We start from the raw sequence: 26,657 nt of genomic DNA, 5'->3' as shown, positions 1-26,657 counted from the left end.
CTTTCTCCCTTTTCCCAACTCATCCAGATGTACTTCATGATATGTTGAAGAAGGTCTTTGTTTCCTTCTGACGACTGCTATCAGAGAAGTTAAAGAGCCCATACTTGCTGGCTCTCAAGAGGTGTCTGCAGTTGCTGTAAAACTTTCCAAGTTGTAGTAATATGTGTTGTCAGGACATGGGAAAAGCTTTCAGAAGTCTCTTTCCTTCACTGGAGCAGCCTGCTCCTGGGAGATGGAATGGAAGCAGATATGGTTCCTTCTGGGCAGGCAGGGTCTTTCCACATGAGCCAGCCTTTGTGGTGCTGGTCAGTGCCCAGGGAGAAGACACCCTGCTTTCATTTGAGTCATGCGGTGCGTGGTCAGCTATATAAGTGGTAGCGCTAATGGGTTTGATGGGGAAAAGAAATAAATCCAAACCCCAACCCTTGAAGTCTGCTGCTAATATTTAGTGTTTTAAAAGCTAGTAAGGTATCCAGTTGCTACAGTGCTGCTACTGGATATGCTTAGCCAGTGTTTAAGTATTTAGTTTATCTAAGTTAAGTAGTGTCAGGAGAAACTTTGTACCATTTGTTTTAAAATTTCTGTGCCGTGTCCTTCATTTTGCCAGATTGATGAGTGCCTTTATTTTAAACTGCTGACTCCCAATTTGGATACTGGCAATTTGAGAGGTATGTGTCCTTCATTTTAAAGAAGCCAGTGTCTTTTATTAGGATCCTGGCAAGCTAAGAAGCATGTATCCCATCTGTTAAAGGGCCAGTGTCATTTACTAAAATGTTGGCAGGCTGCAAGGAATGAACCCTTCTGTCTAGAGGTCTAACGTTCCAATTGGACACAAGATAATTGTTCTTAATATTTCTTTAGCATTGTATGCTTTTTTTTTTAAATTACCATCACTGATTGACAGTAACTTGGTAAGGCTGCATAAGAAACTGGCAGCTCAATATCTTCATCATTCTGGTTTCTCTAGTAATGATTTCAGTTTTGACCTGGAAGAGTTTGTGACTGAAATGGAGAACAGCAGGTGTGTTGAAGTGGATGAACCAAGATGGTATTTTTAACTCACATATTTGATTCTTCTTCCATAATTCGCAAGAATAGAAATATCACATGTTTTTATCAGGTAATATATCTTATATGTTTGGGGGATTAAAATTAAAAAATAAAAATAAAAACCAGAAGAGGAGCAAAGGAATTTTCCCTTTGTTATCCTCAAAGCAATGCAACACATGCTGTAAGAACAAGCAATTCGCTTCAACTTTCTAAATGAAGTAAGAGCATGGCTGTATATGTTTGCCCTCATAAGACTGCTGAACCCTGCTTGAGTTGATCATAAAACAGAAGAGACTTTATCTTTCCTAGAGGAAAATTATATAAGGAAGCTAGTTCTCATATGTGGGTAAGAACTGTTTGGGAAATTGATTAAAATCAGTGGAAGGAAACATCACCTGACTTGAAGGTAATTCAGTCCTTTTGCTTAGTTGTTGACTGTTCACCTAGTGATGGTGTTCAGTAAGACAGTAAAGACAAGTTTTATAGCTCTGTCCCAAGATTTAGTAATTCTATAATGTATTTCAAGTCCAAGATTTTAATGCATATATTGGCAAAGAAAACCTTGTAGCACATCTACACCATAGATCTTCTGCTTCTATGACTTCACTAGCTGCAATCCTGCATATTTGGTCTCATATTTATAAAACCAAGCTTCACTGAAGCTTACTAGAACATAGGCATATTTTCAAATCTGTTCTTGTTAAGAGTGAAATGAGTCTATGTTAAAACTACTAGGGATGTAATAGAACAGACTACAGAACTGTTAATGGAAATGTAGCATATTTTGTCCCCTGATACCTGTGAACAAATCCTGTATTTAACAGTTTGAACAAAACACAAATTGCTTTTCTAACATTTAACCTTTCTAGAATTAGCTTAAACACGCACCTAATTTTACCTTTCCAAGATTAGCTGTATAAGTAATTCTTGTTCAGATCCTCAATCCAATTATTATGATCTTAGTCAGGTTTTTTGCTTAAACTTTTTAAAGTTTTAAATGCTGACTGCCTAAACATTTCAGAATCTGTCATACTAACTGATACTACGATTTTTCATCTGACAGTTTTTTTCAGAGGCCAAGCTGTCCATTTTGGATGCTAGTGGAAGAGGTCAGAGTAGTTGATTTTTGGGCTGGGTGTGACAGGATTAATGATAAAGTACATTTCAGCATCTTAGCAGCTGTGGACCTCGCGTGGTTTTGGATGTTGGTTTTGCATGCAATATATGCTTGGCAGCTCTCCAAAAAACAGAATACTGTTCCAAGATCTCAGCTGAGAAATATTTTTCAGTAGGAAGTGCATTTCCAGTTTGCCCGAGTAGGCCATCTCTTGGAGTTTTGCAGAGTTTCTTGATTGGCATTGGATAGGTACAATAATATTTCACAAAATTACAGGGATAGGCTTTCTGTAAAGGATGCAGCCTTATTCTGGAAATTTTTTACAAGATTTATAGACGTGCAGAAGTGTCAGGTGTGTTCACTGCACAATTATGGGTTGGCTGTGCAGTACAAACTCAGTGACTCTGGCAGGAAACATCAGATCTTACGTAGGTGTGCTGCATGAGCGTAAGTTCATCATGCTCAGAATAGGTTGGATTTCCTGCTTGCACAGCGAAGGATTTGTACAGTGCATGTGCAACAAGTCTGGCACATCCAGAATGTGTTAGAGCTAGTAGGCGTATGCAGACAGAGTATACAGCACTCACTCTGTAGTGCAGATGCTTCCCAAAACGATTGGACTTGCTTGCGCATTGGTCCTCAGCATAGATTTGCCTGGCAACTCCTTTTATGGGCTGACAAGTTTCAGATTTGAACCTCAAAAAGTGAAAATAAATCTAGTATTTCGTTAGCCTAGTAATTTTTATTTTCATTTCACGTTGTCCCATTCTCAGTTTTCAGTACAACTCTTTGTGCTGCCTTGTAGCTGCAGTTCTCTGAAGCAGCTCCACATCCTGCACTGAAATGCTGACATCATTATTTTTTTACTGCTTGTATTCCCTAGCAATCTGCACCAAGATCAAGGTCTCATTGTGCTCGTTGCTGTTATGGAGGCTTGGGCCTGACCCCAAGCACTTACAGCTGAGGTAGAAGAGAGAAAATCTAGCAGGGAAAAAAAAAAGCGTCCTGTGGGTGGGAATCTAACATGCAGGCAGTGCAGCTGCTTGTCCAGGTTCCTAAAAAGTCCCTGTCAAGCTAGGAATGTGTTCCAGACCTCAGCCCCAGGCCTCCTTTCTTTTCAAAGCCAGTACTTTATTATATGACTACTACTTCTGCAAGCTTCAAGTGGTTAACAGGAACTTAGGATGTTAAGCATTCCTTCTCTAGTAATAGCATTATCTGTGTCCAATTGAATATGAATTCAGCACTTCCTCCAAATTTCACTATTTAATTCTTCTCTCCCTGTACCTCCCTTAGCTATCCTTGTGCCACTGCGATGCAATGTCACTGAAACTTGACTGGAGAAAGTCAGAATTTCATGACACAGTTCAGGAGAACTGACTTAACTGCTGATACAGTTCTCTGAGGTGGTGGTTTGTCCTTCCTGACACAAGTCAAGTGGTTCATTGGACTGAGGCCCTATTTTAAATAAACGCATCATTTTGTTCATGCTTCAAAGAGTTTGGCTGTAATAAAGCATGTGCTCCAAAGGTCTAGAATCTGCCCATAAAAGGAAAAAGCAAATGCTATGTCTGAGGTTTATTTTGATCAAGCTGACTCAAATCTGTATTTTTAGTGTGTTCTGTGTAAATTACTCAGAATTTATCATTTTAACAAGATGTTCACTATATTATTAAATACTGGAAGAGCTCCTCTCTTTTCTTTCCCTCAAAGGAAGATTTCTCTTCCTCCCTTTCTCCATCTTTTTCCCACTTGTTTGGAATTGCCTTTTCATTTTCTAACATTTAAAAATCATTGTAAAACAAACTGGATAAATATATTGGGCACTTGAGTTTTACACATAATAGTTTGTTTGCCTTTCAAATGCAAATAAAGTGACGTATCAATTGAAAGAAAACTGTTTTTTCCTGTTTGTTTAGGATTATTTTACTGAAATATTCTTGCTGAGACCAAAGTCTCTCTTCCATCAGAAGTGAACCTTTCTGTGACATTAGAATAAAATTTCACAAAATGAAGTGCCTTGTTGAAAATGGGGTGATTTTAAAAAGTGGTGTATGAGTTGGTGAATAAGGAGGCACTCTATGTAAAAAATAATACCCTGCACTTGTTTGTAGGAGTAGTAGTTTGTTGTTTTGTTAAAAGTCTTGGTTTTGTGGTCCTCATTGGAATTAATTGAGGAAATTTTTTTAATAGTATGAAGTTTTTGAGTAGAGTGTTAGAGAAACAGAAGGAACATCTGGCCCTTGCTTTCTGAACATCTGAACTGAATGCTTAAGTTACAGCAAATCTCAAATTTAGGTAAAATTAAATGGTTTCAGTTTTTATATTAAAGACTGAATTTCCTTTACTTTTCGGAAACCTTCCAGCAACCGAAGAGTGTTTCTCTCTTATCGGCTCTGATGCTTGTTGCCTGTTCCCATAGTTAAAAAATCAATACATATGTTTTTGATATTTGGCAAACAGAGGTTTAATTTTGCAGCTGCAAGATCCCTGTACGAAGGGAATGCATCCTACAGAAATAAAAACATTTAGAGACCACTTATATATGAGAGAATACTTGGGAGTGAAGCTCCATTTCATTTCTGTCAGCATTTGTTTCATTATATTTAATTACAAACAATTTGTATGTTACTGGAAATAAAAATGAAAGCAAGAATAACTGCATGCATGGCAGTATGGTAGAAAAAGCAAATTGTTTTGAATCAAAAGTTGAAACTCAGACTGTTACAAAAATCAAAGTATAATTTTTTGAATGCATAGTACATCTTAGAGCGTGATCATACATACACACATTGTTGCTGACCCCATGTAGCTTTTGTGCCTGTGTCATCCACTTGCCAAGTCTAAATGCATTATTATGGCTGTTTATAGTTCATATTGATCTCTGATAAAATGTTGGTAATTGCTCTCCTCACCATTAAGCTCTGTGTTAAACCACATGTTTTCGGGACTCCTGAGCTTGTGCATCATTATTTATTAAGGGTTAATCCAACATGGTATATCTGTTCATTGAGTATTCGTGACTTTGCAGCACAGCTAGGTCCTGTGGTTTAGACAAAGTGTTGGATGTGATCCCAGTTTTAATACTCCCAATTTATTATAACCATTGAACCCTGATCAGATCACGGATTGGATTGGATCCCAGTTTTTTAAATGTCCCAATTTATTGCTGGCTTGCAACCCTGATAAGAATACATATTTGATTAAGGCTTCAGTTTTCAAAAATTCCAGTTAATTACTTTTAGATTCTTATTAGATCATAGCTGTGTAGTATGGTATGTTGAAGTTATGAAAAAGTTACTGGATGATGTTGCACAGGTCAAGGTCATAGTTTCATTTTGTGCTGACAGTATGAAGTTATCAGATTTCTGTTTATTACTGTGGCAGCACTTGCACTGGACAGGAGGACAGATTAATCCCAACCCATTGATTCTGAATGATTCTCATTTTAGATCTGCTGCTGCTCTGCATACCAGAACATGTAATAAAAGCCTACCACAGAACACTGAAAGATTGATGTTTGTTTATAAGTAGCTGAGGTAGATAGGTCTCACCTACCTTTCACAGGTTGTGATGTGGCATTTAGAATGAAATAGCAATTTTTGAGCTGCTTCATGTGGCTAACCCACTGCCGGGGGACATTTTGAAGACAACATTAGGCTGACAGTTGATCCCAGATTGTCCTAGATCAAGAACATTAAGAATTGAGGATAACAGAGTGGCACGTGAACTGGCCTTTAACTATCACAGTACTATTCCAGGTATCAGAAATTAATGTAAATAGCACTTCCCAGGTGTCATAGCCATGTCCTCTAAATTTAAGCACACAAATTCTCATCCAAGCCATTTAGCGTCCTTGGTTTGCCCTTCATTGAGGCACTGGTTTCACTTTGCTGTGGAGACCAGTTTTCACAAGCTCTGCCACCTGCCCGCCTAAAAGGTCAGATCAGCTCAGGAGCAATGGTCTGGCTCTTTCTTGCATAAATAGGCCAATGTGTGATTCTTTTCTTTATATATTGGAGTTTTATTACTTGATGCTTTTTAAAATGACACTGTGAAACAGAAATACTGCTGTTAGAAACTTCTACAGCCAAACTAATCAAGTGGAACTGCCCAGTGTACTAGCCAACCTGGGTAGTAAAGTGCTTTCTAGGAGGCAGACTCATGTGGCCTAAGGATTTCTTTGATGCAGTTCTGAATGTAGGTCAGCTCTTGCCTACCCCCAAAATCAATAAGGGCATAAGAATGACTTGGAAGCTGCATTTCATTCCTTGCCCTTCTATATGTGATTTATGACAGTCTATCATAAATCTTTGGCATGCAGTTTGAAGTAATGCCACAACACAGAATTCCTGTTCTCAGACTCCCTTACCTACAGGATGAAAATGAGAATACAACTTGTGAGGTTAGTCAGGCAGGAAATCGGTTTGGATGTACAATTCTCCATAGTGATCTTAAACAAAAATACCTGAAACTCTTAAAGCTTTGTCTGCTCAGTCAAAGATGAGTTTTGCTTTCTAATCCAGGACTGTTAATTAGAAACAACCTGTGAATCCCAGACTGTTCCTGTTTTTGAACAGAGAGATTCTGTTCAATAGGTTCCAGGCTCAACGTCGTATGTGTAGAATAAAGAAATGTGCATGGAATATCATATCCCACGGAGCTAGGCTTGCTCCTTCCACTTACTAGGATTTCATTCAAATGAAGGCATAATATTTATGCAATGGTAGAGATGGTTGTGTGAACTCAGGAGGTCTCACTAGCTAAGTGGAGCTGCGAGTGTCCATGCAGGAGATGTTCCAAGAATACCCAGGTACTGAAAGAGGAGGCCCCAGGGACTCAGTAGGTGTCAGTCTTCTGGGTCTGTTCTAAGCTACCTTACTGCATGTGGTTGTGGATGCTGGGTATTCATGAGGTGTCAAATCAATGTTGTGTCTTCCCAAGGTCATTACAGTGTCTCTAGTACTTTTCTTAAGACAGTGTTACAATCCTCAGTATTTTTGACTGATATCTACTACAGCAATTGCTAGAGCTGAGCTAGTCAGTGGTAATCAATAAGTTCATAGACTGATGTCTCTGTCTCCCCATAGTTTTTCTGCAGGTATACTGCAGTAACTTTATACTTCTTCACTGTTTATCTGATGAATTTATCTTAAATAATTTGCTTGATGTCTTGAAGGGGTGAATCTGTAGCTTTGACTGCAATTAATATTGTTTCCATTCCTGACATTAGGTTCCCAATGACTAAAATATAAGCAAAGTTAAATCTTGCTTTCTAGGAGTATTCTGTTATTTTTATTATCTTTTCATGATTATTTGTTCCAGAATGAGATAACGTTAGCAAAAGGGACTCAGGTATGATGTGCACAGCACCTTATTTTTTAATGGGAAAGTACAAATTACAGCAGCCTGAGAATTCCTCTAAATCAGTGTTACCTATGGTCTGCAAAGTCCCTGCAGACTCAAGACCATGTTACAAGAGGAGCTTGGAGCTCTTACAGACATCAGAACATCTCAGGTGAAAGATGCCAAAGTAATTTTGACAAACAGGAATGATTCTACTATCTAATCCACATTGTCACAAAACAAGGAACATCCTGTTGACAGGAGACAGAGCAACCTGATCTGTGCAGTCAGACTTGAGCAGGGTGACCTTCAGAGGGTTCCTTCCAACCCTAATTTTTCTGATATTGTGACTTCAAGAAATAACTCAGGATAGTGGTAAGTAAAGAAAATTGCATAATGTAGTAAAATACAGAATATAATATACCTGGCTTTTCCAATAGTTGGCTTTCTGTAATCTGCTGCATTTTACCCAGTGTACAACCAATGTGGACAAAAGAAAGACAGAAAAACTTACTCAGATTTAACAGCAAAGGTAAAATCCTGTTATCATTGAAGTTCATGGGGTGGGGGAAAATGCACTGACCTCATTAGAGCCAGGATTTTCTTTAGAGGGCAGGATCCTGTGTAAGTTGGTAATCGCTCCCTGTCACCTCTGAAATAAATGGAAGAACATTAAGACCTCAGTCTTGTCTATCCAAAGCTCACACTCCTCATTTTGTGGTATGAAAGGGCTATGTTTCATCTTCAGTTTGTCATAATCTTAAATTTTAAGGTCACTGTAGCTCTATCTCCTTCTTAGATTTTTCTTTTCTCTGTTTCTTTACTCACGGCCTCCCAAATGCAGCTTCTTTGATCAGTTCAGCATTATATAGGTATGGGGTAGTTATCTAGAACAGGCAATATGTTATGTTTAGCCCTGGTGGTTTTTTTATCATTGGGCTGGTTAATGCTGTTATAAGATCTATCTAGTTTAGCCTGAGTTACAGTCTCTTACTCCCTTGAATTTGTGGCTTGCCTTTTTTTATTTCCCAGACTGTTTCTGTTCTTGTTTACAATTACAGATACTAATTATGGGGGAGAAGATGTTCAAATCCAGCACAATAGAATGAGCTGGAATGAAGAAATGCTTGCATAGCTTATGGGGAAGATGTTTTTGACAAATATGCCACAGTAGAATACCCTGAAAGATAATACTAAATTAGATATTGTTTGAGGCTTGATGAGTCCATATCAGATGTCCTCAATGTACTGGCAAGAGGTAGATTTTTTTTTTTTTTTTTTTTTTTTAGCTATGAGATTTGCATGCCTCTAGAGTTTTCCTAGGTGATGGCTGAAAAAATACAAACGAGTCTTTTCCTGATAAAAGATGCAGGTTTGAATAAGGTTGTTAATGTCATTATAGACCATGTCCGTCTGAAAAATGATTACAAAAAAAAAAAAAAATATTAAAAGCACTGTCCTGAAATTATTTCCTCAGTGAAATATAGCCATTCCCATCAGTGATTATGGCTTATGAATATCTGAAAGCAGGATGTATTCAGTCCACTGTTATGTAAATGAATGAAAATACAAGATTTTAGTTACCAAAATATATTTTGCTAGCAGCTAGAAAGGAATTAAAACATTAAACCCAATGGAAATCTAAGTGACCTCCTGCAGAAAAAGGCTGCTTTCCTCTAGACAAGCTGTTACTCAATATATGTATGAATTAGGTAAATGAGAGACAAAAGGAGAAATGTTATGTAAAATCACAGTTGAAGTATTAAGATACTAAATCAGATGTAAATTGAGTAATCATTACAGTATGTAGATCTCGGGGAGAGTCACATGAGTGGGGAAAAAAGCAGTGCAGCAGCTTTTATTCTGCTGTTCACAAGAACACCCAAATGAGTGGAAGAATGTTTAGCATCTCAATAATCTCAAAAGACTTAAAGGATCAGGTCCTTTTTCAGAGTTTAGGTATACCTCAAGCTGATTGTATGCACACTTGCTTACCTGCTCTTATTCTGGTCCTCTTTTTGCGAACAGAATAGAAATTATCCTAAAAGACCTATAGCCCTGTTTCTGTTACACATTTGTCTTTGCTTATTATTTGTAGTTTTGACCTGGGAACATCTTTCATTAGCCAGCATCTTGCTCATTCATGTACCTGTTTGCACTTCCACAAAGTCTATTGCTTTTAATCCACCATACAAGAAATGTTGCTGTATTTATCTGAAGTATAAACAAGGTCCCTTTGTGAAATACGCTGTTTTGGTCAGCAGCTGCATTTTCTGTCCTGTGTTCGACTATTTACATAGGCACCTTGGTGCTCAAACCATGTCATTCTTTGTGCTCTGCTCAGTACTAAGCACATGGTCAGTGCATGGTAAATAAAAAGACATTGCATCACTTCTACACTTTTCCTGGAAAGTCAGAGGAAACAGGATGACCCAGAACTCATGAGGAGTGCAAAGAAGGAGTTCAAACACCTCAGGAAAGGTTGGCTTTTTTGTTGTAGGCCTATTTTAGTCAGTTTTCCCCATCCGAAACTGTTCTGATGTGAAGTGCAGCCTTGCAGTTCTCCGAGTAAGAGAGCCCATGGTATCTTCTGGGCCAAGCTTCCCACCTGCAGTTTTTGCACTGTGACCAGATTTAGTAGCTGTTGGTGCCACTGAGTTGCTTCTCAGGCCTCCTGTTGGGCAGCAGTTGCCCTGTCCCTCCCTTGGGGGTGGCATAGCCAAGAGGACATGCTGCTTTGAGTTTTGTCATAATCCAAGGTGACAGTTTGTTAGACTGACTCATTGTGCAAAGCTCCTTTTGAGCTAGGGCTGGTGATGGGCCTCCAGAACTGCAGGTTGGGCTGCATCCAATATCTTGCTGTTTGTTCCCCCCTGAAGGCGGTCTTTGGCTTCCACGGCTTTTAATGACCCTGGCCTTCTTTGGGCTACTGTGCTGGTAACATTAAGTCCTGCGTTTTCAGAGGCTTAGAGCACGGGTTTTAGAAGCTTCAGCATTTTCTTGTCCCCCACTCGCAACCTAGCCACTTACCCAGCTTCTTCCTAGTGGGCCAAGAGATGAGGAGTATGTCTTATGGCTTTTCCTAGCCCTCTCATTCCATTCCCAAAAGCATTTCTGGGTCTGCTCCAAAAGTCATTTCTGCTCAGGTCTTCTGGAGTTTTCTCGAGGTGGTCCATATCCCTTCCTGCAGCTGCCTCACTCTGCGTGTGCTGCAGTCTTTTAATCCAGCTTTTGCCTGTCAGTATCTCTGTCACTGATGTCAGGCTAAAGCGTTTTACATTGTGTTTGTCACAGGCGGTGAATACATATGTGGTCATTGACAGTAGCTCAGCAGAAACACAATAACTTGTTAAGCCACAGTAACTCAATCGTGTGTCTGAGATGCAGCTGGAAGGAGCTGTTTGGGCTGTTAACCCTTTTATGGCTGCTGCAGTCTAGGTTCATGCATCTTTTCATGTTTTAGTACATGAGAAATCACCATATGTGATTTGTGTGGATATGTCAGATAGGAAGATTGTTTGAAGTACAAATGAGAGCATTTCCTTGAATAATAGTTCTGGGGATGTGTTCCTGAACAGTATGTGAGGTGTAGAGAAGTGTTTTCAAAAGACCATGTCCCACTTGCAGAAGTACGTTAGGTATATAGGATCCTGTCTTCATGGGACTTCTACAAATAGGATGCAACATGTTTTGGAAATGTTACCTATAGTTCTATTGAGGTTATATATTTTATCAAACTTTTTTTTCCTGAAATTATTTGTTGTCGAGAACAGTTCTAGTGATAGCTAGTGGGTCTTGAAAGCAACAGAAAATATTAGGATAGGATGCGTGTTTGGATGCTATTGACAAAAAGATGGGTCACAGAAGAAAAAAATAGGGTATTGTTTGATATGGCACTTCTGTTGCCTGTCCTCTGGCTGCTTGTGTGCAAAGGTTGTGTTTTTACAGAAACACAGCTAAGGGAAGTTGATGTAGTTGTCGTGCACTGATTTAACTGGAGAGCATGGTGTTCAGGTGTCGGAAGAAAGCAAGCAGGATTGATATGGGATACCCAAAAGGAAATATATCTAACTTCCCTCCGTTCTGTGTAAGTTTTTCTTTTCCCTTTCCCTCACCAGGAAGTTTGTAGAAACTTTAGTGCTACACTAAATTGTTCAGATGGTGACCTGTGCCTCTCCTCATCTCTGGTTTCACTGCCAGCATTGTGGTGCTGAGTGACATTTTATCTTTTGTCACAAATTTGCACCAGTTGTTTAACCAGACCCATCCTGTGCTGCAAGTTTGGGGCTCTCTTGTAGTAATTGCTTGTTCTGGTTGCTATGTGTTGATTTGGAAGAGATTTTTTCTTTTTTTTTGTGATGGGGAGTAAAAATACTGCTGTTTCAGATAGGGATGAATGCAGAGCGAGGTGCAGAAGTGGTAAATTACTAGAGTGGGATATAGCAGAAGTAGTCTGCTTAGCAAGGTTGGCAGAACATTCTAGGAGTGATGGAAGGAACAGCACATTCATTTTTTGTGTCTCAGTAAAGAATTCCTGGGCACCTACTGGGATGTGCTATAGAAAAGACTGCTTTAAAACTGGGTGAAAAGATGATGCTGAAGTTCAGTGAGATATTTAAAACTTCACAAAAATACAAAGAAATGTCAAAGATGAAAAACATAAGAGAAGGCATGGAAGGACAGGTAAATAGAAAGAAAGAAAAAACAGCCATATGATAGTTTATTTCCCTATATTTGAACATTTTGATTGAAATGAAAAAGAGATCACTGAGCAAATTCTATAGATTTGTGTGGAAGAGCAGAAAGGAAACAAGAAATATTAATACAATTATAATAGCCACATTGAAAAGATGAAACATTGATCATGAAGAATTTCACATAACCTGGTATTGACTGGTCCATATAATATAGAACGGAAATAATTGTTCTTGAGCAGGTTCAACTTATAATAGTGGCAGCGATTGAAGATTGCATTCAGAAGAAGTTGAAGAAGCTAGGCTTATTCACAGGAACAAAAGAAAATTGTAGTGACCTAATTCCAGCTTTTGTTGTGCAGAATATACCAGTATTGATAGCAGGACAAATTACTCTCACTGTCAGACATGAAAGCAAGATTCACGTGACGCTGCTGTGCTGCACTACTCTTGCTTTCAAATAGGTCTTAAATACCTCAGGGACAGGTGATGTATTGGTCTAAAGAACATTATGGCTCATCATTTTCTGAGAAACTGCTGTGACTCTCCTTGGGACTGTGTGCCATGCCTTCTGCTCTAACGTGTGATAAGAACATTCTTTGAAATGCAGAGTCCTTCTGTTCTTCTGCCTGCATCATCCCACATGGACCTGTGTGTGTCATGAAACTTGTACCTCATATGATACATCCCTGCACTGATGTCTGTATTTAGGCTTTTTTGGTCACTAATTGAGGATGAAGCCCTCCACGGTCTCCCAGATTTTTAAGAACATTCAGTCCTTTTTGCAGAGTTAATCTGGAAGACAGCAACAATCTCGAAGTGCTTTATGCATTTTAGTAGAAGAGCAGGAGGATAATCGGAGGCAAGGACTACTACTAAACTGACAGTTATTGGGTGCAGGAGCTAACAGTTACTTGTGTGATTATTTTTTTAAAAAACAAAGATAGTGCCTTCATTTTTACATTTCTGACATAATCCCATGTGGGACATGTAAAATATTAATCCTTCTGCAAGAGGTTTTCTCTTGAAGTGCCTGTATGTATAAAAGATGGAAAACAGCAGTGTAGACCTCCCTCCCTCCCTGCTTCATTGATGTCTGAGGCCTTATTTGCAATGGAAATCCACCCCTGTCCTTGTAGTACGAGTGCTCTTGGATGATGAGCTACCTGAAAAGGCTGGGTTTTATGTGAATGGACCGAGTGATAACTTTGTCTCAAATTCCTTTGTGAGAACGATGAATGTGGTGTTTCACTCACGGACATGGGAAGACTGGTTCCCTCCACCACTCCCTGCTACATAATCTCTCTTTTATCTTTATTCACAAACCCTTGGAAAGGCTTTGTACACTTTCAGCTGCTCTCTAATTATTACTCATTTGCTAGCAATGGATTGTGGTTTAGACAGAAATGCAAGCTGACCACTGTTTTTCAGTTTCTGTTTTCATATACAGCTCCTCAGTGTTGACTTCCCCCCGTGCCACTGTCCATTGCTTTATGAATAAAAGCATGACTTTTACCAACGTCTGTACTAGTGTCACCATTAGTTTTACAAAGAATAAGTTGTATGTCCCATTGTTCCACAAACGCCATTAAACTCTCACTGTCCCAAGAAGCCATCAGCCAGCTAAGCCAGTGCAATTGGCAGTAAAATGAGATAATATGTGCCTTACTAACTGAATTTATCACATACTAACACCAGGCTATGCCCTCCATAAGATTCCATATGAATTGTGCAGAATCAAAGGCTCGTTTTGAAGTCTGCCACTTCATCAAGACACTGCCTTACCCTGGGTGAGGTTGCACTTGAGGATAGCTCCTATTCTGACCCAGACCACCATTTCAATTCAAAATAGGGAGTGTGTGTGACATAAAAACCTGAAGCAAAAGAGAAATGGAGTGAAGGTTACAGAAGGAGGACGTGATTGTGTGGGAAAAAGAATGTCCAGGAAGAAAAAAGGAGAAATTCTTAGGAATTCTTAGGAAACCTCAGTGTAGAAACCTGAGAGGTGTTAAGGATATAGATGCATTGTAGCTTATTTCTTCTTATCATCCTTTCATTTCTAAGAATTACAGTAGTAAATTACATTAAGGCTTTGTGAGTATTTTTAATGATAAAGAAAATTAACTAACTGGGCTGAGATCAGGAACTTGCGGAAAAGCAGAAATGGTGTGTTAGGAAGATATTATTCTCTCACATAGTCTTTATAGTAAAATATTTCATATAATCATAGGATATCTCAAATTGGAAGGGACCCATAAGGATCATCAAATCCAACTCCTTGCTCCTCACAGGACAACCTAAAACTAAACCATATGACTGAGAGCATTGTCCAGATGCTTCTTGAACTCTTGACAGTCTTGGTGCTGTGACCACTTCCCTGGGGAGCCTGTTCAGTGACTGACCACCCCTCTCAGTGAAAAACCTTTTCCTGATGTCAAATCTGAACTTTCCGTGGCATAGCTTCATTCTATTTCCTGTGTCTTATTGCTGGTCACCAGAGAAAGGAGATCAGCACCTCCCCCTCCACTGCCCTCCTTGAAGAAGTTATAGCCTGCAGTGAGGTCACCCTTCGGCCTTCTCCGAGCTGAACAAACCGAGTGACTTCAGCCACTCCTTCTAAGTCTTGCCCTGGAGGCCTTTCACCACCTTGGTCACCCTCCTCTGGACACACTCTAATAATTTGATGTCCTTCTTATATTGAGGTGCCCAAAACTGCACACAGTACTCAAGATGGGGCACACCAGTACTCAAGTACTAGAGAGGAGAAAGGTCATCTGCTTCACTGAGGAAAGGCCGAGTGGATAGTGGGCACCCCCCTGACTGACAAGGACTGTATCATATGCAGGCTCATCCTGCTGTAAAGTATGACTGCATTTTAAGTGTTAAAAAGTAGCATCACCTCTAGATACATGCTAGCACAGTTAATGGAGAGGTGTAACTGGAAAGCATGCATGATACACTTCCATGTACTCAAGTGTATGTGTAGAAAGGCATGTTGTTCTCATTTTAATTATTTGTGAACCTTTTTAGCTACAAATTATTTGAAGAGTATTAGCATTCATTTTGATTGTACAATTCTAGTGAAACAAAATAAATGGTATGAATCCCATTCTGCACTTAATAGCTCCTGTCTGTCAGACTGGAAACTCCCAGTGTGCTCACCTCTGTTTCTTTAGGGAACCGTTTTCTCCATGTCTTCTAAAGACTTTCTCCAGAACATCTTCATTTTTCACTGTGCAGAGTCCTGAGGCCATTATGCTTTACTGGGATAACCAAATCTGCTAGATGCTTTTTACTTATTTACTGGTACAAATGATACTGTTCTTTCTGTGATGCTGCTGTACTTCAGATACAGTCAACAGCAAATGTTGACTACTTCTGTCAGGCACTGCATCTCTGTATCTGTCTTCCATTCTTTGTTTCTTCCTTCATGCTCTGTTTTTTTCTGTAAACGCTATTTATTACATACTGTGGTCAGCATTTTGCCAGATCCATCTCACTGCATTTAATTACGCTGTGTTGAAGAGTAGCTGAGCAGTTAACAGAAGTTGCATGCTCACAGAGCCTTGCTATAGGTTTTTTTTCTCCCGCATGAATGTTGAATCATTGAATATCAGCTGAGTTTGAAATTTACCTGAATATGTTTTACTATTCCAAAGAGATTACTCAATGGCCCTGATTAGCAGCAGCATTTTGTAATACCACTTAAGGCTTTATCATCGTGGAGTACTGCCAGTAATAGTCTTTAATTCACTTATATGTACCAATTCATCTCTGTCAGGTTTCTATTAATTTCTTTGCTGTTTTACTTTGTCCCTATCCCCTGTATAATAAGCCATGATTTTCACATTTATGTAGCCAAAATAAAATTTAAAAAAAATTAAATCTTCAGCAAATTAACTGTGGTCCTTTGATTTGAGACAACTGTGCCATCTCTCCATTTACGTTCACATTTAATCCACTTTTCACAAGTTAATGTATTTAGGAGAATCTAGGTGGCTCAAGTGACCAAGGGGCAGTAACAATTTTCCTGGCTAATTTAGATGAAAAGTTTCAGGATTGGGTTAGGTATATTAACTGCGAAGTGGAGGATAGGTGTAGAATTAAAACTGTATGTGTTCATGCACACACACATGTGCATACACATTGTGAAAAGCCACACTATATTCAGCATTATTTTTTTTCATCAGAATGATGACCAGTCCAAACAGTTGAGTTCAGGGTTGGCACTCCAAATGTCTGTGATGAATCAGTGTCTGTGATTGCTGTTGAAGCACATCCAACTGTATATTTGTTCTTTCTTTTTCATTGTAAGGATTGGTGCAAAGCATCAGGAGTTACGGCAAAAGCAGCTGAGAGGTCTGAGTGATTATTCTACTGGTCCTGGAGGACCTGACATTGACGATGATGAGACGGATCCAAACTATGCCAGAGTAAACCACTTCCGAGAGACTTATCCAGCAGCAAGCGTCTACAGGCCATCATCACCAGCAGTAGCAGAAACCTTTGTATTTCCACGTGATTCTTCTTCAGCACCAATGGAGAGGGAGCACTTGGAAGGACTGTATGCAAAAATAAACAAGCAACACTATCCACAGACTCCTGGTGACAGGTAATATTGCCACCCAGCATTACAAACAATGATAGCATGGTGAGGCGGGAGCCTGGGGCTAGGCAGCAGGGGGCTGTTCAAATGCCCCAAACCCCTGTATTTACTGACTAGAAAGCCATGGATTTCTTCCTAACCAAAACCACGATTTGCTGCAGCAGTACCCCCAAAGCATTTGAGCAAGGCAGCAGTCAAACAGAAATCATTAAAGAAAAGTCCATATTTCACAAACAGAATGAATGAACTGACTCCAGTCCAATTCCTGCACTGCTGAGAGAGTGTTTTTCCCTCTTTCAATTGGGAAAAGTTCTTACCCTGCAGCAAAAATAATCTTTGTTTTCAGATCCCTTTCGATCCTGCTGATCATCAAGTGCCTGTTAGTAACAGGTTTTGTATGATAGCATGATATATTGCATATGTTTATGGTTTAGTTTTCCCCAGCTGTGTGATATTACGCACTTTCAATTAGGTTGGGGAGAGGACTGGGAATCATGGCATTTTTATGCAGACTGTGAAGTGTGGCTTCACAAGACTGATTGCCTTTCACAGCCTTTCCAATAACCAAGTGGGAAGGAAAGAGCAATTTTTAATCCTTACTGTCAAGCTTCCAGGTTGACAGCATTAAAGAAAGATGGTCAAGTTTTTCCCTGGGTTAAAAAGAATACAGAAATTCCTTTGAGTTGATGATGTACCCACGATTATAATGATTTTAAAACTGGTTGCATCTGGAATTTGGGGCTAAAAGAGAGTAAGACTTCATTACTATCATGGCATTAATATATCAATGTTGAGTTTTTTAAAACCAGCCTATGAGTGTGTAGGCAAGATATACAAGTCTATGTGAAAAGAAGAGCTGACAGAGTAAGACATGGGGGACTTGAGGAATTGTTCACGCTTTGAGATCATATTACAATCTGTAGTGTCTCCCCATAGCCTCAATCTGTGCTATGTGATACCTCGCTTGTTAATTTTGGAGAAATATATGAGCGCAGATATAGGAGTGTTTTCAGTTTGTGGCATCATAGTACTTTAAAAATGTCTACTGAGTCATTGTTATAAATAGTAGTGAAAGACTTCTGATATAAATCTAAGTTTGTAGTGGGGAATGGGCCAAGTATCTCTCTTTTTCACCTAAATACAGTATGGTAGAGATCTTTCCAAACAAAATGACATCGCTAATTTTTTTCTTCCACATTATTAACTCTTCCCCTACAGCGTAAGAGTGAAGAGGGTGAAATAAAGAGGTAGTGATTATAGCTTTTTGCCATCTAGAGGGTTTTGTTTGACTAGAAAAGTCTTGAGGCAATTGTCGCTTAAGTCACACGAACATTTGTGTATAGCGAAGGGATCAGAAACTGAGTTCGTACTAACTCAATAAACAAAGATCTGAGAATTCATAGTAGGAGGGAGTCTCAATTCAGGTTCATGTATTTTTCAAATATAAATATATACAGATGTAACTAAGTTGGAGTAAGACATTGTCATAAAGGTTGCTTCATAATTTCAGTTTTAACAGGACTTTACAGCTTTACATTTTAAAAATGTCATCAGTTTTCAAGTGTGATCTGTACATTGTTCTTCCATGCAGCAAAAAGAAATGCTCAAGTCTTTCCCTCTGGCCTGTTTTATTTGATTGTTTGCATTGTGGTTGAATTACACTGAATGAACTCTTGACTTGCTGTGTGGACAAGATTGAAGTCCCAACCAGGTTTGGATTTGGTGTTGGGATCCTAGATTTTAGTGTGGTTTTAGCTGTAATTGCATGACAACATGATAACTCAGTGAAAAAATAAAACCAAAACATCTAACAGGCAAGCAAACTTACCTCATATCTGATCCTGTGATCAGAAGCCACACTGAGAGGCTGTTCCATCTGTGTTGATTCCGTTCTAAAGACAAACAGTCCACAACAACTTCGCTTTGTTGAATTCCTCAGGCTTATAGAGGCTGTTTAACCAGATTAGGAAAAAATAGGAAATGTGGGATTCTTATTAGGCAGCCTTTGTTCTTTTTTTAAATCTTTCTTCCCTTTGTCTCAGAGACAAAAAGGTTGTTGTTATTCGCCAGCAGAAATGTGCCAAACGTGAATTTATGCAGCGGGTCCTGAGGTCTCAGCCAGCAGTTGTTGAATATAGTGGTAACTTCAGGCAAGGAAATCTTTCTGTTCTAGAGGGAGAGTATTGAAAGGAGAAAGAGATGTGGAAAGAAAAACCCCTGGATAACATGTTAATTACAAAAACAAATCTGCTTTCAAGGGTCAAGTATGAAAACTACCTTGTCTGCCTTAAAATGATGGGAAAGGGCTATAATGGATGCTTATTAGCCAAACCAAAGTTATTTTGTGTTTGCAGGGCTGAACATTTATCAACACATTTGTCATGTAATAGCTCATGCTTTGGTCTTACTAACGCATGCATGCTCTCTCTCAAAGTGTTGCTATTAATTTTACTTTAGATGGATGGCTTTTTCTCCCACCTCTGACTTTTGTAACATAGTGTGTGGAGACTTGATCAGTGACTAAAGTAAATGGGTTTTGGGGTAGAAGGGGGATTTCAGCACAGAGAGAATGGATTATTTCATTTCAGTCTGGAAATTCCAGTTATATGTCATTATGATACAGAATTAAAACTCATCATTTGAAACAAGAAGATAATTTTTATTTTATTTTATTTTTGCAGAGGAATGTATTAACATAATTAATGGATTTTAAAATTTGGAGGCCATTTGTAAAGTAAGAAGCTTAGTGAACAAATGAGTGCTGTTCACAATTTCCACACACTTACTTATCTTCCTTTTTCTCATCACCAGAATCCCATCGAGTGTTCCTGGTTCATTCTTCTCAGTAGATTTGCAGTTTAAACTGAGAATATCCCTCAGTGTGCAGAAAAGCAATAGGCTGCACATGTATGAAGTCTGTTGCTTTAATCACTGTGAAACATGTTTGCTGCCTCCAAGCACTGCCCCTCAGGGCACACACAGACCTGCTTCACATTGCTGCTTGCATACTAACGTCCCCTTTACCTTACGCGTGCATCTGGCAGCTCAGAGGTTTTTTTGCTTTGGGTTTTTGGGAGATTTGCTTTGTGTCTTATTTGCAACTGTTGTGTAACGTTCTTCTGCACTGCTTCACAATTGTTGATTTTCATTCCGACGATGACTGTATTCAGTGAAATAGATGTAATTTTTTGTGTATATTTTGCTGAAAGCTTTGGAATTCTTAACTAAGAGAGGTGCTATATAAATGTAAATTGTCCTTATTAATGAATATAGTGAAAGCATTAGCATGATCAGTGTATTCTGTGAATGTTAAGTTAAAGAGAGTGAAAAAAAAAAAAAGCTGGCAAAAATCACACATTTCTTTGTAAATCAAGCATTTCTGTGTTTATTTCTAATTAGCCACAATTTTCTGTAATGCAAATGGCATCCCAAAGCGCGGTGCAGCCTGCACAGCCACCTTGTGCAGCTGGGGAACTTGCAGGGTCTTTGCCTGAGACGCTATATGTTTCCCCAGCCTGCGACAGAGGCTGGGTGATCTGTGCCCCATATGTTCCTGAAACGAGTGATAAGTCACATCTCTCTGAGTTTAGTCATCAAGGCTGTATCATGACAGTGCTAAGTTGCACCATGGCAGAGCCTAGGTGTCAGACCAAAGCCAAAAGAGCATATGCACAACACTGTTATCACTTAAATGTCAGGCATGTCACATGGTGCAACCCTGTCTCATGTTTCGAATAAGCAATTTCCTCTTTTTTCCTCCTTTGAACATGGTGCTGTCAAGTATATCCAAACACCCCGAGTACATCTCCGGAAAGGTTCTGAAGACTTTGCTCAACTTATTTCCTCAGCCCAGAACTATGAAACATTTAAAGTCTGATGCCAAACTCATTGCCAAGTATAATTCTTCATTTATTTATGTGTCTTATCTTGGGGAATTTCAAAGTGCTGGTCTGACAAAAACGAACAGAGTTTTCCTTTGTTTAGTGAGAATAGATTCAGAGCTGTATCTTGTTGCAGATTTCAAAAAATACTAATAAAAAAACCCAGCACTATTTTATTACATAGCAGTAGAATCCAAAGCCCCAGTCTGATCCAGCTTTCTGGTTTTGGAGATGCTATGCTGGGTCCCACTGTGCAAGATCTTGTACTCTACAATGTTAATTAATTAATTAAAAAATTGATCTTTCTTATTTCAGTGTAAAAGGTTTCTTATGGAAACTCACACTCTTCCAGAATGCTCAATCTAGCAGCATACAAAGCTGAAAATGAGGAAATGAAACCCATACCTTGGAGCAACCCTGGCTCTGCCCCTCACGTCCCACCCTGCGAGCTGGCCAGAGTCATGAGAGAGAGGGGCAAGACATTGAGCAGTCTGCCTCTCCCTGGAAAGGACCAAAAGAAAAATTGCTGTGCATGTCCTGAGAAACCAAATGGCAAATGTAAACTAAGTGTAAGCATGAGAGGAGAGGAAAAAGGGTCCAGAGTTTTGAAATTTAGCAAAGGGAGCATTTTTTACTAAAAAGCAGGCTAAATGCTTGTCTTTTGGGCAGGTGCAGGTCACTCCCATCCTGCTCAGTCCAAGGCCATAGGAATCCAGAGCTGCACAGAAAAGGCTTTGTTCAAAAAGGGCATGTTAAGGTTGCCCAGATATGTTACTTAGCCCTATATGTCTCAAGTTTTCTTGGTCTCACTTCAATGTACTGTGGGCATTGCTCATTGTCCATCCATGTACACCACTTTTTATTACTGACTAGCAAAAAAGCAATCCACTGCTGTAGAAGTGGATGGTCCTTTAGTCAGGAGTGATTATTCTTTAAGATGGATATGGTGGAGGCAAGGTAGAAATTGAATGAGGCTGTGTAATATTTATGTACCATTTGCCACTGTACCTTGTGTTATGGTGGAAAGAGGATTGTGGTCATGCCTTGGAATATTTTGATTTGCAAAGTGTGAGAAGTTTAAGCAAGACATGCACTCTCTTTTGCCATATAGCCTCTTCTGCTTGGTGTCCTAAAATCATCTACACTGTTTCCCTGTCCTATACTACCCTATATCCCCTGAGACTCTCCTCTGATTCCTCTGGAATTTATTCTTTCTGAAACATACCACAGGGACTTCTGAACCTTTGGTTGTGATCCAGTCATTGTTCCCCATAATGTTAAAACCAGACACTCAATGTTCGACAACTTACTGTCCTTCCTGGCTAATAGATTTCTGATAACAGTTAAATTCAAACTGGCATTGGCAAGTACAGCGGAGGTTCAGTGGTTCCTGGGGGCTCCTAGTAGAGCTGTCCTGCTCATGGAAGCCCCTTTGGCCCCCAGTTCCACAAAAGTGTAGGTTGTGCCATTGAAGTTACTGTGTTTTTTTGCTCCTGATACTATTTGCAATTTTCTTCCTCAGAAAGTATTGAATGGCTGCGGCATACTCACTGTGCTAACTAGGGAAAATGTTGAGTGACTGGATTTCTTGGGACATGTTTAAATGAGCCTTGGTTTTATTTCTCACCTATATGAAAAAAAAAATAATCTACTGGTAAAATTCAAGGAAAGCTACTTTAGAGATAGACTTCAAAGTGCTATTTCCCAAGAACCCCTCATCCAGATCCTCCCAACTTTGGGACCCTAACCCCACAATTCACTTCTCATGGAAAACCCAGATTTTGTGGAACTTGGGTGACCCTGAGCATTTTAGAGTGTGTCTAAACAGAAGGAAGTTGTCAAACTTTAACTAGAGCAGAACTGCCACTGCCATGTAATGTGTGCATGCTTGTTCGAGGCCGTGCATTCTTCAGTAGAAATAAATTCTGTCAGGGATAGTCACAAATCTGCCTGCATGCATCCTGCCTGCTAGGGTTTGCATTTGGATCACCTCACTTATTGACAGAAGTGTAAAATTTTATATACTGCACTCCCACAACTCCCTTGTGACTGTCCTGCTGCAGATGCTGGTGAGCCTGAGTTTTGGCAGCTGTGTTAAGCATTCAGGTTTGTGGGGGTTTTCTTCCCCTCCAGCCCTGTCTTTTCTTATGTGATATATTACTGCATGGAATTATTTCACGTTAATTCTGCCTGTTTATTGGTAATGTCCCATTCTTTCAGTCATTTGGATGCAAATGCAAAAGATAGGTCCCTGGAGAAAGAGCAGGTCTGTTACTGGAAGATGAGACCATACCAGAGGATACAAAGTGGAATGCAGATGGTGTTGTCAGCCTCTTAAATGTACAAATAAAGACAAAATGAGATTGTCCATGCAGCTGGAATGAAATCATATGGCCTTGCATGTGTTCCTGCCATAGCATATTTCCTAGTGTGAGCAAGAGATGCTAAATTCTGTCTTATGCAGGATGTCGTTTGACCAAAAGCCCATACTTGCTCCTTTAATGAGCAGCAGAATAATGTGTGTATGTATTAACTTTTCTTTGCACAATATTTTTTTTTAACAAAACACCATTTAATTTTCAATGCTAATATGTGTGTATGGTTAATTAAGAAGCCAGGCTGGTAAGCTCCAAGAAACAGAGAGGAAGATCATTATACTTCTGCTCATAGATAGCTATTTGTGAACCAGCTGATAATGTGCAAAATTAAGATTTCGTAAGTGGCATTTTAAATGAATGGTTAATGGCTGAAGATTAATTAAACAGTCAGAGTTGTTCAAAAGAGAAGCTGTTAAAATCTTGTTTATAGGCCAGTCACTTCCATACTTAAAGTGCAAACCCTAATAGCATGTGGTATTTCCGTTTAGCGGGCAAGCAATCTAAGTAGGATATTTTCCTTGAACAAGGAAGTCTACCTTACTGGATACACAGTGCGGATGGATTGATGTAGCATTGTGTACTATGTTTTCTTCTTCCTAAGTCGTAGTTGTCTGGTAGCAGCACAGACAAAGAAATGCGTTTCTTCTGAGAATTTGGTAATCTTAAATAAAATTGCTAAATCTTATTTTAATTAAAGTGTAAGGGACATGGTTAAGTCTGATGTGGTTCTATTTTCCCACTACTCTCCAGTAGTCTGTTCTACTTCATATACTTTAGGGTTTTCAAAATGCCCAGCTTTACATTGCTCCAGGTTGTCTTCTGTCAGAATGAGTCTCTTTGGCCCCATCATTAGCCTTGCAGAATTGCTCTAGCTAAGAAAAAAAAAAGGTATGTTTTCAGTCAGGTTTATTCTGTACTGCAATTCTTGTTAAATGATGAATGTTAACCTAATCCCATTTCCCTGATTGAAGCGAAACAACAAGCAGAAGGTCATTATGCTGCTCACAGTTGTAAGGCTTGTCCTTCCAGCAAGTCCTTTGCCAAAAAATTGTTTGTTTTTCTTTTGTTTACCCTTTCTCTCAGCCCAGTTCCCAATTTTTTTGTTAACTATCTGCTGGTTTTCCCCCAGCTTCTTGACACAGTCATTTTGCCTTACGATCTACTAGCTTCTGGTTATTCAGGTAGTTCCAGAGAAAGCCCTGGTGACTTGGCCTTGTGCAAGCTTTGCCGTGTAGCCCAGTGTAAGATGAATCTGCATTGCTGACCTCAGGGAACTCACACTCTGTCCAAAACCATGACTTTCAAAAAATCCTCTCCTAAGTTTTTTCCTAGCTGCTACTAGTTAAGTGGAAGAAAGGGATTCTTTCATTCATTGCAGAGATAATCTTGGTTTAGTAAAACTTGACAAGTAGATGAGGGTATGGGATTTTGTTGTGCTAGACCTTTAAGTCTCTGCATACTATGAATCTGTCTTACTTGGAGGTGGACCAAGTTGGACATGAGGAGCACAGACTAGCTCATGTGTATGAGCATCCGAGTGTTCAGACTCCAGGTGATGGCATGGGCTCACAGCAAGCTCTGTCCTGACTTTTCACTTTGGTTGAGATAAATTAGTGGCTTCTGGTCAAACTATTTTTAAAAAAATAGTCAGAAGTTTAGTGGGAGACAAAAGAATCATTTCCCAAAAATCTTAAAGTAATGGACAAAGCATTAAGTTTAGAGGAGAGGAAAAAAGGGCTATCACTGCTTCAAAATGCTGAGTAGCTCCAATTAAGAGAGCAGTGATATCTGTCTAGTAAGGATGGAGAAGTAACTCTTAGATGTGACAGGGGAAATGAGTGTAGACTGACTGGAGTCATGAGAAGTGTTTTCAGTGTCTTCACTTCTGTTTGAGGTTATCCAAGGTCAGTGGGACCTGTGCTAACAGGTTCCTCTGAGCTACAGGTAAAACAATCCCCCAGCCCTCCTCCTCATTCAGCAGTGAGGAGCATTACTGAGTCTTGAGAGTCCTCAAGTGACATCCCACAGTTGCTCATATGTTCTCAAAATAAACACTCGATTGGTTTTCTCAGTTGACCAGGAAACTCCTAGAACAACTGAGATGACTGCAGCACAGGGAGCCATGGGGCCCACCTCAGACCATCAGGAACAATGCAGTAGCTCTGGTAGGGTTCTCCAGCATGACTGCTCATGTCCAGGCAAAGCGCTTAGATCTGTATGGTACTCATACAGCTTGACTGTGTAGTAGAAACCTTACAGTGGAAACTGTTGTCATCTCTACATGTCCATAAGATGTAGGAAGTTCTTGCCATACACATTTTTCTGCAGTCCTAGTTTACCTGGACTTTACAGTGTCAGATCTTTAAGATTTTTCTGCTAATCTTAATTCTTCTGTTCCACTGAGTGACTTAGCTTTCAGCATAATGAGATATAAAAGATCTAACAGGGCCACAGATCTGACCTCAGAATGAGTCGATGGGAACCTTCTCATGGAGGGTTCAAGAACCTAATAGCAGGATAAAACAACTGCTCCTAAAAGAGTCCAGGACCTTGCTCCCTGCTTGTGTCAAGATGCCAGGGGTGAAAGGTTACTCAAGCACTTAGTAAGCAGCATTGCTGACAGCAAGTATAGGCAGAAGCATGAACAAGATCTTTTGGTTAGCAGAAAACTGTAAGAATTGATGTTGTTTGAAAAGCTGAAAATCACTCAATACTGTGCTAGCAAAAATATTGGGAGGACTGATGAGATGTGATGGAAATGGCTTAATAGACAACAAGATGCTGAATAAAAAGCGAATAATTGTGATTATTGTCTGACAGCTGTGCAGAGCATATAGTCAATGACAAACTCTAAAATGTGCTATTTTTCAATCCATGATCACAAATCCACTGGCACAGACAATAATCCAAGGGGTCATAGTAAACCAGGAAATAGTTTATCATTTCATCAGCTCAAGTCTTCTGACGTAGTTAAGGTGGTATATACTCTGAACCTCTGTGACTGTTCTTACATTCCCACAAGGACACCTGACACCATATGGAGTCCACATGTACTGTGGCTAAGGAGCAGTTTCTCTGGCAGGCCATGCAGCAGTAGAGCATTTGTTGATGTTGATCAAGGTATCAGTATTGATCTTGGGATGTGCTAAGAGAATTGTGACTATTTTGTGCAGAGTGATGTTACACTTTCATAGAAAATGAAAAAACTTGTCTTAAACTACATTGTGGCCTGCATCTGAGAGAAAGTGAGGTCTTTCATGAAGACAGAGGGACATGAGAAAATCATGTGCTTCAGATAACCACGCTGGTTATCTTTTTTTATCACTAACTTGTCCTTGATGTCTGGAAGCCATTTTTATAAAGCAGTGGAGAGCGATTGCATGAAAGATTTTATACTCTTCAGTTGCCTGCAAAACAAGTAGCTGCCTTCATTTTTTTCATTCCACTAAGCTGAAGTGAAGAAAACCAAAAAACAACTCATGATACAAAAGATGCAAGAGAAGAGTGAGGGTGAGATGTCTAGAAAGTGCTAAAAATGAAATAAATATAACATATTTGTAGAGCAGTAAATGTCCTCTTTATTTT

The 26,657-nt window shown here is 39.4% G+C and overlaps 1 protein-coding gene across 2 annotated transcripts in view; it reads left to right on the top strand.

Annotated features, from left to right (window-relative positions):
• Positions 1 to 26,657, top strand: part of PARD3B (par-3 family cell polarity regulator beta) — a 431,714-nt gene that overhangs the window by 332,278 nt on the left and 72,779 nt on the right. For both annotated transcript variants that reach the window (XM_074872992.1, XM_074872991.1), the window contains exon 20: positions 16,523 to 16,819. In XM_074872992.1, the coding sequence (XP_074729093.1) occupies positions 16,523 to 16,819 (297 nt within the window). The remainder of the gene's footprint in view (positions 1 to 16,522; positions 16,820 to 26,657) is intronic.

The sequence above is a fragment of the Strix uralensis genome, chromosome 6 (assembly GCF_047716275.1).
Source record: "Strix uralensis isolate ZFMK-TIS-50842 chromosome 6, bStrUra1, whole genome shotgun sequence".
Classification (NCBI taxonomy): domain Eukaryota; kingdom Metazoa; phylum Chordata; class Aves; order Strigiformes; family Strigidae; genus Strix; species Strix uralensis.
This window is presented reverse-complemented; position numbering and strand designations above follow the sequence as displayed.